The 14079-nt window shown below is 27.5% G+C and overlaps 1 protein-coding gene and 1 long non-coding RNA gene across 2 annotated transcripts; one reads left to right on the top strand and one right to left on the bottom strand.

Annotated features, from left to right (window-relative positions):
- The first annotated feature begins 3350 nt into the window (after positions 1-3350).
- On the top strand, positions 3351-10330 carry LOC110610432. The gene is made up of 14 exons (XM_021750350.2): positions 3351-3736; positions 4582-4637; positions 4759-4933; positions 5438-5539; positions 6020-6091; positions 6391-6507; positions 6600-6677; positions 7270-7332; positions 7407-7503; positions 7633-7711; positions 7785-7996; positions 8545-8690; positions 9567-9689; positions 9849-10330. Exons 1-14 carry the CDS (start codon positions 3650-3652, stop codon positions 9999-10001), a joined length of 1560 nt encoding a protein of 519 aa, XP_021606042.1. The 5' UTR covers positions 3351-3649; the 3' UTR covers positions 10002-10330.
- Positions 10331-10883: 553 nt separating this feature from the next.
- On the bottom strand, positions 10884-11660 carry LOC122723357. The gene is made up of 2 exons (XR_006350289.1): positions 11545-11660; positions 10884-11403 (listed from the first exon to the last, which is right to left on the bottom strand). It is a non-coding gene; the product is annotated as an uncharacterized LOC122723357 (long non-coding RNA).
- Positions 11661-14079: the final 2419 nt, after the last annotated feature.

The following is a 14079-nucleotide window of genomic DNA, read 5'->3' on the forward strand; positions in this document are numbered from 1 at the left end:
AAAGTAATGGAAGATTTTTCTAAAATTAAAAACCTTTAACTAATGTTTGAGGGGAGTGAGAGTTTTTAAAATAAGGTTTTTAGAAATTTTTAAAAATTTTACAAAATCTTTAATTTTACGCCACTAATTTAGTGATTAAAAAAGTTTTTCTTTAAAAAACTTTTAAATACCTTAAAAACTTTATATTATTTACAAATAAAAAACTCCTAAATATTTGAAAACTATAAAAAATTTTACCTTATAAAATCATACTTTAAAATTTTCATTTTACTTTACCTTTCTTCAAATAGTATATTAAATTTTTATTAAAAATAAATTATAAAAACTAATAATTGTTAAAATGAGTATTTTAACGCTGTATTTTTCAAATAAAATTGATTATTTAATTTTTATTTATAAATAAATATTCACTATGAATATTTTTTAATTTAAAAAAAAAGAAAAAACGAAAACTAAACTGCGTATTTTAATATAGAATTTGGATTAATTTAACTTTAATTTTAATTTTTTTAATCTAAAGTAGCTTAAAATTTTTAATCTAAAGTAGAGATTTTCAATATTGATGAAAAACTCTATATCATATTAAATTTTAATTAGATTTAACTTATTTTAAAATATAAGTCAGTACATTATTTATATTCAAACCAAAGTAAAGTGGGATTCAACAATTTTGAAATAAGTTAATTCAATTCTTGATTTAACTCAATTGCTTAATCTTTTTTTTTTTTTGAGATAAATTTAAATATAAATTTAAATTAAATTAAAAATTTTAGTAATTTAGAAAAAGTTGAAAATTGATTGAACTAAGTTTCACAAATATATGGGTTTAGTTCATTATTAAGCAAAAAAAATTACACATATAGAATAATAAATTAATCATTGAAGTAAGTTACATTTTTGTTGATAAATAATTACTTACGTATATAAATAATTATTGAAATAATAAAATAAGTTTACCATACTTAACTCTAATCACTACAATTAGTAAAAATTTTCATGTAAATATATGTCAATGTTAAATGAGATGAGATGTGTATAATTTTTTAATAGACTCTTATATTTAACCTAATAATATCTATAATTTTATTTTTTTTTCCTAATAAAATAACTTATTTTTCATTATTTAGTTCTAATATCTATATATATATATAAATAATTCCATTTAAAAAAAAAGTGAAAAAATAATTATTTTTTAAAAAAAGAAAGTTATTTTTTTAACTTAATTTTTTTACCAAAAAATATTTTATATTAATTATTTTTTCTAAATATTCTAAATACTAAAAAATATAAAAATTATTTTATATTTTTATAAAATAAATCTAACTTTAATTTATAAAAAACTAGTGACCACTAAAAATCAGTGGCTTGCTTATACGTAACTGCTTGTGTTTTCCTTGCTTATCATGTAATAATCACATAATCCTTAATTTTTAAAATTTATTTCGTGAAAAAAACGCAATTAACCAATCAAAGCTCTCTATCTCTAGTTTATTTTTTTATTGAATAATATTATATGCCTCATTAATTTTCTCCCCAGCTTTTCAAATTAGAGAAAAAAAAAAGTAGATATTGAATTAAACACACAATAAACATGTATTACCCTTTTTGGAATTAAAATTGACATAAATTAATTTAAAATTGAAATCACACTAAAAAAATTATAAATTAAATTAATTAGGACATGATATTGAATTAAACAAGAATCAATCAATTTTCCCAATAAAAATATTAAAATTAGGCAAAAGTTTTTATTGCCAAAAATATAAAATTTAATATCATAAATTTATAGCAATAATATATAAATTAATGTGTTTATATTACAAAATTGTGATATATATATTTTATAATAAATAATTATTGCTGTTAAAAAAAAGATAATAGTGATTCTTGAGATTCTAAATTAAACTGAAAAATTATATTAAATATATTAAAATTAAATAAAAAAATATTATAAAAATTTAATTATATACGATTAAGAAATCTCTCGTTATACTCTTTCGATTTTCATTTTAAAAAAATTAATTATATTAAATTAAATTTATTTAATTATTTAATTTTTAATATTCATCCCATACGATATTCAAACCGTTTCAAAAAAATTAATTTTATTTATATGTTTTTAATAATTTTAATAATATTATAATTTATTATATATGCTTAATAATATGTTTTATATTTTTAATATAATCTTATGAATTATTTTTATTTAAATAATTTAAATTTAAATTTTATAAAATAATAAATAAAATATATTAAAAATTATAAATAAATAAAAATATAAATAAAATAAACTATTTCTAAATTATTCAAAACTCAAATTAATATATATAGAAAAATATAAAAGTCATGTGGGTTCATTTCACATTTTTCACGCACAAAAATTTAAAATAATATCACATTCATAAATTACGTGTTTTTCTTATGTGCTAAGGAAGTAAATGAATTTTGAATGAAACAAATAATTTTAATTTAAAATTAAAGGATATTAAAAAATATAATTGTTAATTTAATATATTAAATAATTCATATTATTAAATTAATTAAATAATATTTTATTTATTATTTCGTATTTATTTTATTGCTGAAATAAATGAATAATAAATAATATAAAAAAGTTTGAGCATCATTTAACATATATATGTTCCCATTTTGAGAGATGTATTAGTTAAATAGCAAATGGTTAATATTTTTTTTATTAATTCGGTTCTTGTTGATAGGGGTGAGTAATATTTGATTTAAATCAAAAAAATTAATGAAATTAAATTAATTTAAAATTTTAATTTAATTTTTTATTAATTTTGATTTAATTTTTATAAATATTAAAATTTTAATTTTTAATTTATTCAGTTGAATTTAATTTTAAGCTGAATCAATTAAATAATCACCGTGTTAGAACACAAAGCTCTATAATTAATTAAGTAATTATAAATATATTTATTCTTGAAAAATTATTCTTTAATTTTGATATTTTTATATTATAAAAAAATTATTAATCAATTTTTTAATTTTAAAAAATATATTAAATTATATTTAATTTTAATTAATTAATTAATTATATTTGTTAAATATTTTACTATTCAATATTTATAATAAAATTTTTATCAATTAATTCATTAATTTCATAAAACAATTAATAAATTATAAACTTTAAAATAAAAAATTGGTAAAATTATAATTTTTTTTTCTAAGTATTATTGGGTATAATTTTTCCAAAAATCGGTGGTCACAGTCACACGCGCCAAATTCCCAACCGCCAGCGTGTCTATTCCCAAAATCTTTCTGTCTATCAAACTCCAAAGTAACAGCCTCTCATCTAACAGTCCTCTCATCTAATTCTCCCTCCATCATCTCCCCCGCATTATTTTTTTAAAAAAATCATTTTTTTGACTATTATATATATAAATTTTATTTTTATTTTTCTTTTCTTCTCCCTCCCCCTCTCTCTCTCTCTGTCGTTTTTGGCCGTTCCCTTCCATGACTATTTGAGAGGGACATTTTATAAGGACTCGTCTGTGTGTTGAGAGAGCTGCAGAGAGATTGTGCCCCCTGAAATTTAGGGTTCTCTTTCTCGGAGCTGTAAAAAGGGGAAAAAAGGGCCGAAAGGAACATTCGGAGAGAGAGAGAGAGAGAGCGAGAGAGGGGGGAAACAATGCCGGTATTGGATTCTTTGGATTTGTTTCTCTTCTCTCTCAGCAGATCATTTTGTAGTCCTTTAGCTGTTTTCTTTCAGATCCAGGTTTGTTCATTATCTTGTTTGTTTTTCTTTTTGTTACTTATTCAGATCCAAGTCTGTTTGGTTCCTGGTAATTTTCACGGCAAATTGAATTCTACATTTCATTTCTTTTTTGAATTTTTTGTTCGGTGTATTTGTTGCCTAGAATAAATTGAATTGTTTTTTACAAGCTCAACTGAATTCAAGTATTCAAACTTTCTCTTCAGCTCTTTTCTTTCATTTTCTTTTCTATATCTTTTGGTTGTGTGAGGATGAAATGATAATTTTGTAGCATACTGGAGGTCAGATTGGAATTGGAATTTTTGTCACATACATGAGTTTCTTTCTTAAAATTTCATCTGGGATTATACAATTGCATTTTACAAGATACTTCGACTGATCAACTACCATGTGTATACTTCCAAGATTTCTAAGGACATCTTTCTTTCCTTTTGATATTTCACTTTACCTTCCTAGTTATTTATATTGGTTATGTGTCAAAAATCACAGGTTATTATGAAAATAATTTCTTCCTCAAGGTTTGGTTGTGACAAATTTTCCATTGATTCTCTTTCAATTTAAAATAATTACATCCCTCAAATTTTATTTTGTTAATAAAACGTTCTTTTACCTAATTATTTATTTTTCAAATGATTCCTTTTTAATCATGGCTCTTACACCGAATCTTTTAAGGTCATCCAGAGGTGCTTAGTGTATTATTATTTTTAATTGCTTCATTAGTCCTGTTTAATTTCACCTTATTGCCCTTTTCTTCTTTTTTGAACTTGTATCCTCATTTCTCCATCTCGTGCTGGATGCTTTAGGAGGATATTGTAGTTGTAACTGGGAACCTTTTATTCATGCTGCAGGGATGTGTGATCTGCTTAACACTTGCCATTGGGTGGGCTTTTGCTGCTTTTATCAGGTACAAGGATTTATCAAGTATAGTGCAGAAACTATCTGTGTCTACCATTGATCCATGGTTATCATTTTAGTTTAACTTGCCATTGCTTTTTAAAAATATCAGTTCATTTTCTTTCCCACAGGAATAGAGAGATCAAACTGATGAAAAGTAGTATGAGAGCTGGCAATAGCTTTGCATTTCTTTTTCATGATATTAATGAGCTGGAACACTCAAATCAGGTCAATCTGCCTCGAGTGACTGTTGTTATGCCCTTAAAGGGGTTTGGAGAACACAATTTACATAATTGGAGAAGTCAAGTAAGTTCTTCATTCTGAGGCTTTTGGTGTCCTTTTCCTTCTTTTCCTGCACAGCTAAACCGAGAAGTTAAAATCAGTGCTGTATGTCTATCAATCCGTTGGCTTCACATTTGAGTTCTAAGATTTTTTTCTTGTACTAAGCATGAAGATTTTATTTTATTATTATTATTATTATTCTTTTCTATCATTGCATGCAACAAAGAGAAGTAAATATTAGTATTTTTGTCTATTGATCTATTGGCTTCAAGTTCAAGGTTTAAAATATTATTTTTCCTCTCAAATGAAGTTGATTAAGTTTTTTAGTTTCCTGGGTTTCTGGATTCTTAGAAGACAAGTCTCACTTTTATCATTGAAATTATTCTTCAGCATCTGGACCATGTTTCTTTGATCCTTCTACTATTTGTAACTCTATCTAATTTTTGTCTAATCTCACCTTTTTGGTTAGAAGAATTGATATTGTTTGAAGTGTCATTAACTATGATTTGGGATGTTTAATATATGCAGATCACTTCTCTGTATGGTGGTCCTCTAGAATTCCTTTTTGTAGTGGAAAGTACAGAAGACCCTGCATACCGTGCTGTGTCTCGGATAATAGCAGAGTTTAAGGTATAAATTTATTTGAATTTTCTAGCATCAATCAGGAGAAGACATTAATTATAATACCATGTGCATGGAGTTGACACCTATTATAAGATGCTCCTGCTATCCCAATTTGTTTGTACATCTTGGGAAATCCATCCCTATGATGGAGCATCATTAATTGTATTAGCATTCATAAGGAACTGTTTTAGTTTTCCATTGCTCTGTGCATGTGCATGTGCACACTTTTTTTTTTTTGCACATGCTCAAACCTTTCAGGTTAAGGGCAATTTTGAAAGTAAACCAATGATGCATCCAGTTCAAAGAGTAAAGGAAGTTTTGATATGGAAAATGGACAAATAATTACAGACTCCTGTGCCATGAGCATCATGGAAAATTAGGAATGCTCTAACTGAATCTATAATTTTGCTTTATTGACTCTCAAATTTTTGTTTATTGTTACTATTATTAGTATTAATTAATTATTTTTTTTTAAAATTTATGCAGGATGATGTTGATGCTACAGTTATTGTAGCTGGTTTGTCAACAACTTGTAGTCAGAAAATTCACAACCAGTTGGTATGTAACAGTTCTGCAACAATTAATTGGTTTTGCCATGTTCTTTTAGTTAACTATGGCAGCTATGAATTAAAAAGTTATCACCAATTAGGATTTTCTGCCTTGGGTAGATGCTTGATTGTACTGAACATTGTATCTCCTTCCTATATGGATTGCATTTAGAAATCTAGGAAAGATATTCGCAAGATCATGTAGCAAGTTTAACCTGCCTTACTTCTTGTTCTTGTTGCCTTTGTTTTTATTTTTCCAGATTTATGTTTATGTAAGCATTTAATTTGTTTCATGGTGGTTATGTCTAGTTTGGCGTAGAGAAAATGCATAAAGACAGCAAGTATGTGTTATTTTTGGATGATGATGTTAGGCTGCACCCTGGTTCTATTGGAGCACTCACTGCTGAAATGGAAAAAAATCCTGAGGTATGTCAGTTTAACACTATTTATGGGTGTACTGGTGTAGAGACATGTATGGATTTTTTTTATCATTTTAACTCTTTGGTAATAACATACAGATATTTATTCAAACTGGATACCCTCTTGATCTGCCTTCAGGGAGTTTAGGAAGCTACTGCATCTATGAATATCACATGGTATAACATACTTATTAACCGTTTCCTGTTTCTTTAGTTTTCCTTATACATTTTCTAATCTTTATGACAATTATGCAGGTTATATAGTTTGTTATATAGATATAATTGTGGGCTTAGTTCACTTGAAATAGGATAGAAAGCTCATGTTATTGGCTCTTGCAACACTTTATTTTCAATTTCAATAAGAATAATACCATGATGATATTTCTTAACGAAGTTTCAGGTTGCTAATGATCTTAGAAATTTAAACTTGGTATGTCTCTTCAAATTTACTAAATTTGCAATGATGTTATAAATGAACACTCTGGGCAGAAGTGGCATTCATCTTTTTAATCTTTTATTCTATGTATAATGCATACACATATTGAATTTTTTGGGGACAGGATGCCCCCAATCAATTTGATCTAAATTTTGTGCAATTGATTTGGACTTGCATTTCCTATTGAAAAAGAATTACTAGTACTCATGGATCTGTTATTTGTAGACTGGTATTGTTATGAGAGTTATCTTTTTTTAACCGGCTTGACTGTGATCCAATGTTATATCCTTCTAGCTTCTAATCATGAGAATGTTGAATTATTTCTATGAACAGCCTTGCTCAATGGGCTTTGCCACTGGTGGGAAAACATTCTTCCTATGGGGTGGGTGCATGATGGTAAGTATCTACCAGTATGCTTTAAAACTTGCACAGGATTGAAAAGCTGGCTTAATTATTCTGGATGCTGTCAGATGCATGCTGATGATTTTAGACATGACCGCTATGGTGTGGTCTCAGGACTGAGAGATGGTGGATACTCTGATGATATGACTCTTGCAGCTATAGCTGGTAATGAATTCATACATTTGCTGATTTTAGTTTTAGTTAGAAGCCGCCTTTCTCTCAACTCCACATGGAACAAGTTTGTGTTAGCCTTGGCTATCATCATTGATAGTTCATTTTCTCATCCATTTCTAGGGGCTCATAAGAGGCTTATTACATCCCCTCCAGTTGCTGTTTTTCCACACCCCCTTGCTAGTGATCTTAGTTTTTCAAGGTTTGTAACATCTAATTGTTTAGACATTAATGTTCTAAATTTATTCCATGCTGACATACTGACTTTTATCTAGGTATTGGAATTACTTGAGGAAGCAAACGTTTGTTTTGGAATCATATACAACGAAGGTTAATTGGCTAATGAACCGTGCATTATTTTCTTCCCACTGCTATTTGTCATGGGGGTTTGTGGCGCCATACTTTATGTCTATGACTCATGTTGCTGCAGCACTGCGAATCTATATCCGAGGTTATGCACATGAGGAAACAATATTTGTTTCTAAAGGTGAGTACAGTAACTGTTCTTCAGTTTGATGATTCACCTGTCAATAAAGAAGAGCAAAAGTTGAATGCTGATTCAGATGGAAATTATAACTCCTTTTGGGGACCGGGGACAGTGGTACTCTAAGCTTAAGGTCAAACATGTAGGGTTGTGGCTTTTAGAAGGATCTGTGAAGATGCTTCCCATTTGGCTGTCTTTTTAACCTTTTTGTGAAAGTGTTGCAGCAATTAGAACTCCCAATACAACTTCATCCTGTTTGAGGCGTTTCAGTAAGGAACATATGATCACACAGCAAATGTAGTGATCGATATATTTCTGAAACCAGAAATCTTCTTTTTCTTTTTGGCTTAATGATAACATAATTGTTTTTGTCGCTCATAAATCTAAAATTCAGGCATTTTTTTTCTTTTCCTTTTGCATGTGTGGGTAAAATTCATCTGGCAAAATGTGATATATTGGAAATAAGGATTTAGAGTTAGAGCTGACATTGGCTTTCTGTTTATGCAATGTCATGATGTGTCCTTTAAGCTGAGTGATATGCCTTTGCCCAGGTTTATTACTGGTCACTTGCCTAGCTGTGTGCACCTTTATAGAACTTTTCTCGATGTGGAATCTGACGAGGGTAGAAGTTCAACTATGCAACATGCTGTCCCCTGAGGCACCTCGACTCTCTCTTGCTTCTTATAACTGGGTCCTCGTGAGTATTTCTAGTTATTTGGTGCAGTTGCATTTTGTTTGGAATTGATTTGTTAAATTTTCTGTGGCCCAAGTGTTTTACATTGTCCTGGATAATTGTCTGCTTTAATTTAAATACCACAACTGGCCTTTACGTTGACATTCTTCTAGTTAGTTACTTAGCATCATATATTTTGGTGGAGGATTTTAATCTCCTTTGGCTCTTAAAACTAAAAGTTTCAGACTCTCCTTATTAGCTGACATGATATGATGTATAATTAAGCTGGGTAAAAAGATGATTAATGATCTAAGAGGAATGGTTTTCTTTGGAGATATGGGAGCTACCAATAATTCAGTATATTCGCATAAAGGTTCTAATTTTTAATGAAAAAATTACTATTTGGTTCTTTTAATATAGAAAAACTTATTAGCTAGTCTCTTAATTTTAAAAAATCTATTAAAGCATCCTTAATATTTTAAAAAGTCTATTGATTACTCCCTTTATTAATTTTAGCTTTTTAATATTATAGAAAAATTTAAAATGTACTCAATACGAAAGGACTAATCAGTAGACATTTTTACATAACTAAAGGACCAACTAATAAATTTTTTCATATTATATGGACGAAATACTAGCATATTTAACGTTTAAAATTAATGAAAAGACTAATTAATAGAATTTTTTTTAAAAAAAATTTCACGGATGTTTTAATGTATTTTTTCAAAATTGAGGAATTAACTAATAAATTACTTTACTACAGGAACTAAATAATAATTTTTTTCATTTCTAGTAGAAGTCCAAATCCAAACAGCAAGCGAGCTAGGGTGTGATGTAAACACTAAACCCTGATGACTCGACACTAATGTAATGTTCACAAAATGATTGGCAATGCAACAGGTATTCATTGCAATGCTGGTGGATAACTTCTTATATCCCATTTCTGCACTCCGTTCACACTTCTCTCAGTCTATAAATTGGTCTAGTATACGGTACCACTTGAAGAATGGGAAAATAAACAAGGTTTGTTAGTCAAAGCCTTCTGTGAATTTATTGTCATTTTGATTATTATTTGTCTCAGAATTGCCCATTATTGACTGGTCTCTTTTTCCACATCTGAGGAAGATAGATCTGAATTTTCCTTTTTTTTTTCTTGTAATTTTCATTTTCAATTTCTTGCAGATTGACAGAAGCAAGGACAAGGGTCCAATTTACACGGACTTGGGAGGAAAACATTTGTATGGGAAGAAGGGAGCTCCTCCCAAAGCCTCTTTCCTTGGCTCTTTGGCAAAGAATTTGGCACAGTGGCGACAGCCTAAGAAGTTTGATGGCTAGAAAATTGGGTTTAATTTACAAAAGATCCAATGGGTTTGGGGAACACATTTCTTGGTGGATTACGTTGTACCTTTGATGGGGTTGGCTAGTTCATTATTGATTGATTTTCAGAGAGTTTAGGAATTTTTAGCCTCATGTTTAGAGAAATCTCCATTCGATCAATTTCATTCTTCAATTTAGGCCATCTTGTTCTCTGGGCTGTTATTTGTAATTTGCAGTTATATTTGTTCTGTAATATATGTAATTTATACATCCCGTTAGAAATGAGGAAGTATGCAAAAAAAAAAAATCTGTGGAATTATATACATTTTTTTTGTCAATTTACAAAATATTTCCCTACTAGAAATGTGAATGGAACATTTACATACCAATTGTCTGTATGTTAATTTATCTATTAAAACCACAAACCGTAAAATCTCTCATTTGAACTAGACGCTTGAAAAACGTTCTAGCATTCATTAATGTTGGGCTAAATTATCAAATGATCCCTGAGAATTACGCTTTTTAAAATAACGTCCTTTCATTTACTTTATACAATAATCAGACATTGCTGGATTGACTTCAATGTTGAGGAATTGACAAACTCTGAATATGTTGAATGTAGAATATAATCTCTATTTAGGGTTTTTTTTAAATTAATTTTTTAATTTGACTAATTTACTGACTCTTGAATGGATTTATTTTTTGTTTTTTTATATCAACACCTAACTTGTGATTTTGCCACATCTTTGAAATTATCCGATAAGTTAAAACTATGCACTTAAACCCTGAAGAGGGGTCAAATTTGCATATATTTTCTATCAGCATATTGTTTATTACTTCAAATTTTCAAGCCCATTGAATCTATTTTGTAAAGGCTGTCAATCATCTATGCACAAAAAGTTATTGAAGGAAAAGCTGATTCCAAAGCTATGAAAGCAAAGGGCACCAGAAAGCCATTGAGCTGTTCAAAACTCAATGAAAGTTGAGAATGCAATGAAAGTTAACCACTGGAATTTCAAAAGCATAACACCCTTTTAGGAATGCCTTGAAGTTCCTAGTATTACACTCACCTTCTTCTCGCTAACACTGGAGTTCACCTTTTGTCTTTGAGCTGCATTGAGCAAACATTTATGATTTACCCATCAAAACATATCAAAAGCATCTACTGAGTCTCTGTCTATCTGAAAATTTAGCTACAAATTGGGAATACATTGAAAAGAAATAGGCAGGAAACAGAGGAAAGGGGGAAAAAAAAAAACCAGATTTCAGGTGTCGAGGAATCAAAATAAAACCTCCCAATAGGACACCCAAAATCAAAGCCACCGCAGCCACAACCATATCTCAGATTCAGCTCCTTCTACTACATTAATCACCAGAGAAAAAACCCATATCGAATGATCATGTTGTAATCGTAAGCTTTCTGAGGAAAGAAAACTAGAATTTACTTCCAGTGTAAAAAAGAAGATGAAATTTTCCCAGACCCAACAGTAATGATGAACAAAAAAAAAAAAGAAAAAGAAAAGCAATTGAACAGCTAATGTCGAGCTTTTTAAAAAGGTACCTTCCTCAAAGAAAGATAAAAGATTGAGTTCTGCAGCTGAGAAAAGCGAGAGCTCTCCAAATTCAGATACGAATGTGGGGTTTTTCCTTCAGAGAAATTATTATTTATGTATAAATTTACCCTTTTTTATACAAAAGAGGCAAGTGCTGAGTATATATTTGAACTATGCAATGGTAGCCTTTTCTATTTCTTTATCATATGATTGAATATATAAAGTAAAATAAATAAATGAGGCTTCTGTTAAAAAAATAAATAAATAAATGAGAAATCCAAACTCGAAAAAATAGTTAAAATTACACAAAATTTGTTATTGGTTAGGATTTTTTAAAAAAAATAAAAGATTATATTTATAATCAAAATTATTTGTCAATAAGAGTTTTAAAGCACATAAATAACCGGCACATGAAATCTTATAACCCTAAAATCTGAAAAATCTTTAACAAAAAACTTTAATTGGGAAGCAGAAATATCTTAATGTCTTCTTAAAGAATTGATGCTATTTTTGAGGTAGAAAAATGAACGCTCTCATTGACAATAGTCTAAGCCATACGTTATCGACCGAAGAATAGAGAAGAGAGATTCTAGTCGGAAACCAGCAATCAAAACAAAAATACAAGTAAATGCCACTAATCTTAAAAATTTATTAATTAATTTTTTAAATTTATAAAAAATTTATTAATTAATTTTTTTGTATCAATGATATTTTAAATTTTTTTATATTATTTAAAAATTAAAATTAATAAAAAAATTAATTAATAAATTTTTTAAAATATAAAAATATTTTAATAAATATTTTAAAAGTAAAAATTAATTAATAAATTTTTTTATAGAAATTAAATAGTAATTTTTTTTCAAAAGAATAAGATGGTGGAAGAAGGTGGGCCGGCAGAGAGTTTTGGCAAACAAAAAGCTGAAGTGAGCAGGAGAAAAGAGGTCAAATCCTAGTCATCATTTGTCTTTCCATCTCACGGGAGATAATTCCTGGGAGGGTCCATTCCATTCCCACAATAATTTTTTTTTAATTTTATAATTATTCTTTTTAATTAAGAATCTCATGTGTTTAAATCCCTTTGTTATTATATTCCTAATTGCCCATCAAATTAAAGAAAATAAAGAGACAATAAATTATCATAGCCATCCAAATTACTTTTAAAAAAAATTGAGAACCACCTACTTTTCCCCATAAAATAACGCTTAATTGCATTTTTTACCCTTAAAAATTAATTATATTATCCCTCACTAATATCATTTTTATATATTAATATATACACACTACAATAAATATTATAATATAAATATTATAATTAAGAGTAAAAATTTTATAACAATATTAATTTTTCTATTATAAAAATATTTGATAACATAAAAAAATATAACTAAACGGTTATATTTAGTAAGATTCAGTATTCGGTTTAAATAAAAAAAATCAATTAAATTAAATTAATTTAAAATTTTAATTTAATTTTTTATTTATTTCGATTTGATTCAGTTTTTAATTTTAAAAATTTTAATTATTTTAATTCGATTTGATTTTAATCATAAAAAAATTGAAAAAATCAAACTGAACCGATTAGTGATAATAATATAATATAGAGAGATTAGATCATATTAAAATTAAAATATTCAAATTAAATTTTAAAATATTAAAAATAAAATATAAAAAATAAAAAAATTATTAAAATTTCAAATTAAATTGAACCGAATTGAATCATACAGATCGATTCGATTCGATTTTTATAAATATTAAAATTTTAATTTTTAATTTATTCAGTTTAATTTTAAATCGAATCGACCGAATACTCACCCCTAATACTTAATTTTAAATGGTTCTAATTTAAAATCTGTTAAGTTGGGTTTTGATTTTATCTATTTCATATGAAAGATAGAAAAAATGAAAAAAAAATTTATAAATAACTGAATAATTAATAAGAAATAAAACTTTAAATAATTATAACACATGAGGATTAAGTAGTAAATTATTTTAAATACTAATTATGAAATAAACGAAAAGATATAAGTGTAATAGAAGCAAATAGTTTACTTTTTAAAAAATACAAGTATCAAGTATTAATAGTAACAAAACTTAAGGACTAAAAATTAAATTTTAGTTTTTTAAAAAGATTTTATTTGATGGGCTGAAAGATGAATGATTAGATTATATATATGTGGTCCAATTAGATTTAAGAGATAATATATAATTTTGAAGGTATATCTCATAAAATCTCTTAAAGATGTTTTTGTAATGAAACTTTTTTTTTTTTTTTAGAAAAAGAGGGATAGAGCCCTTATTTTATTAATCTAGGCCATGAAAGCCCCAACCTATCAGCAGCCAGTAAAAATTTAATAGTAACAGGAGGCCATTGATGAATTTTCAAATTAAAATCATCACCAATGGTTAAACTAGTCAAACGATCCGCTACCGCATTTGCTTCCCTGTAAATTTTTACCATCTTGACTTCCCAGCTTCTATTGATAAGATCACGACAATTCCTCACCAAATTAGCAACTCTAAAAACTCCTGCACCTCTACCTGCA

This window comes from Manihot esculenta, chromosome 3 (assembly GCF_001659605.2).
Source record: "Manihot esculenta cultivar AM560-2 chromosome 3, M.esculenta_v8, whole genome shotgun sequence".
In the NCBI taxonomy this organism is placed as follows: Eukaryota; Viridiplantae; Streptophyta; class Magnoliopsida; order Malpighiales; family Euphorbiaceae; genus Manihot; species Manihot esculenta.

Excerpts from the sequence above, each read along its gene's own strand:
- LOC110610432 (XM_021750350.2), top strand. The coding sequence starts at position 3,650 with ATGCCGGTATTGGATTCTTTGGATTTGTTTCTCTTCTCTCTCAGCAGA. Across the intron at positions 7,712-7,784 it reads AGTGATCTTAGTTTTTCAAG|GTATTGGAATTACTTGAGGA; the intron begins GTTTGTAACATC and ends ACTTTTATCTAG. Across the intron at positions 8,691-9,566 it reads CTTCTTATAACTGGGTCCTC|GTATTCATTGCAATGCTGGT; the intron begins GTGAGTATTTCT and ends GCAATGCAACAG.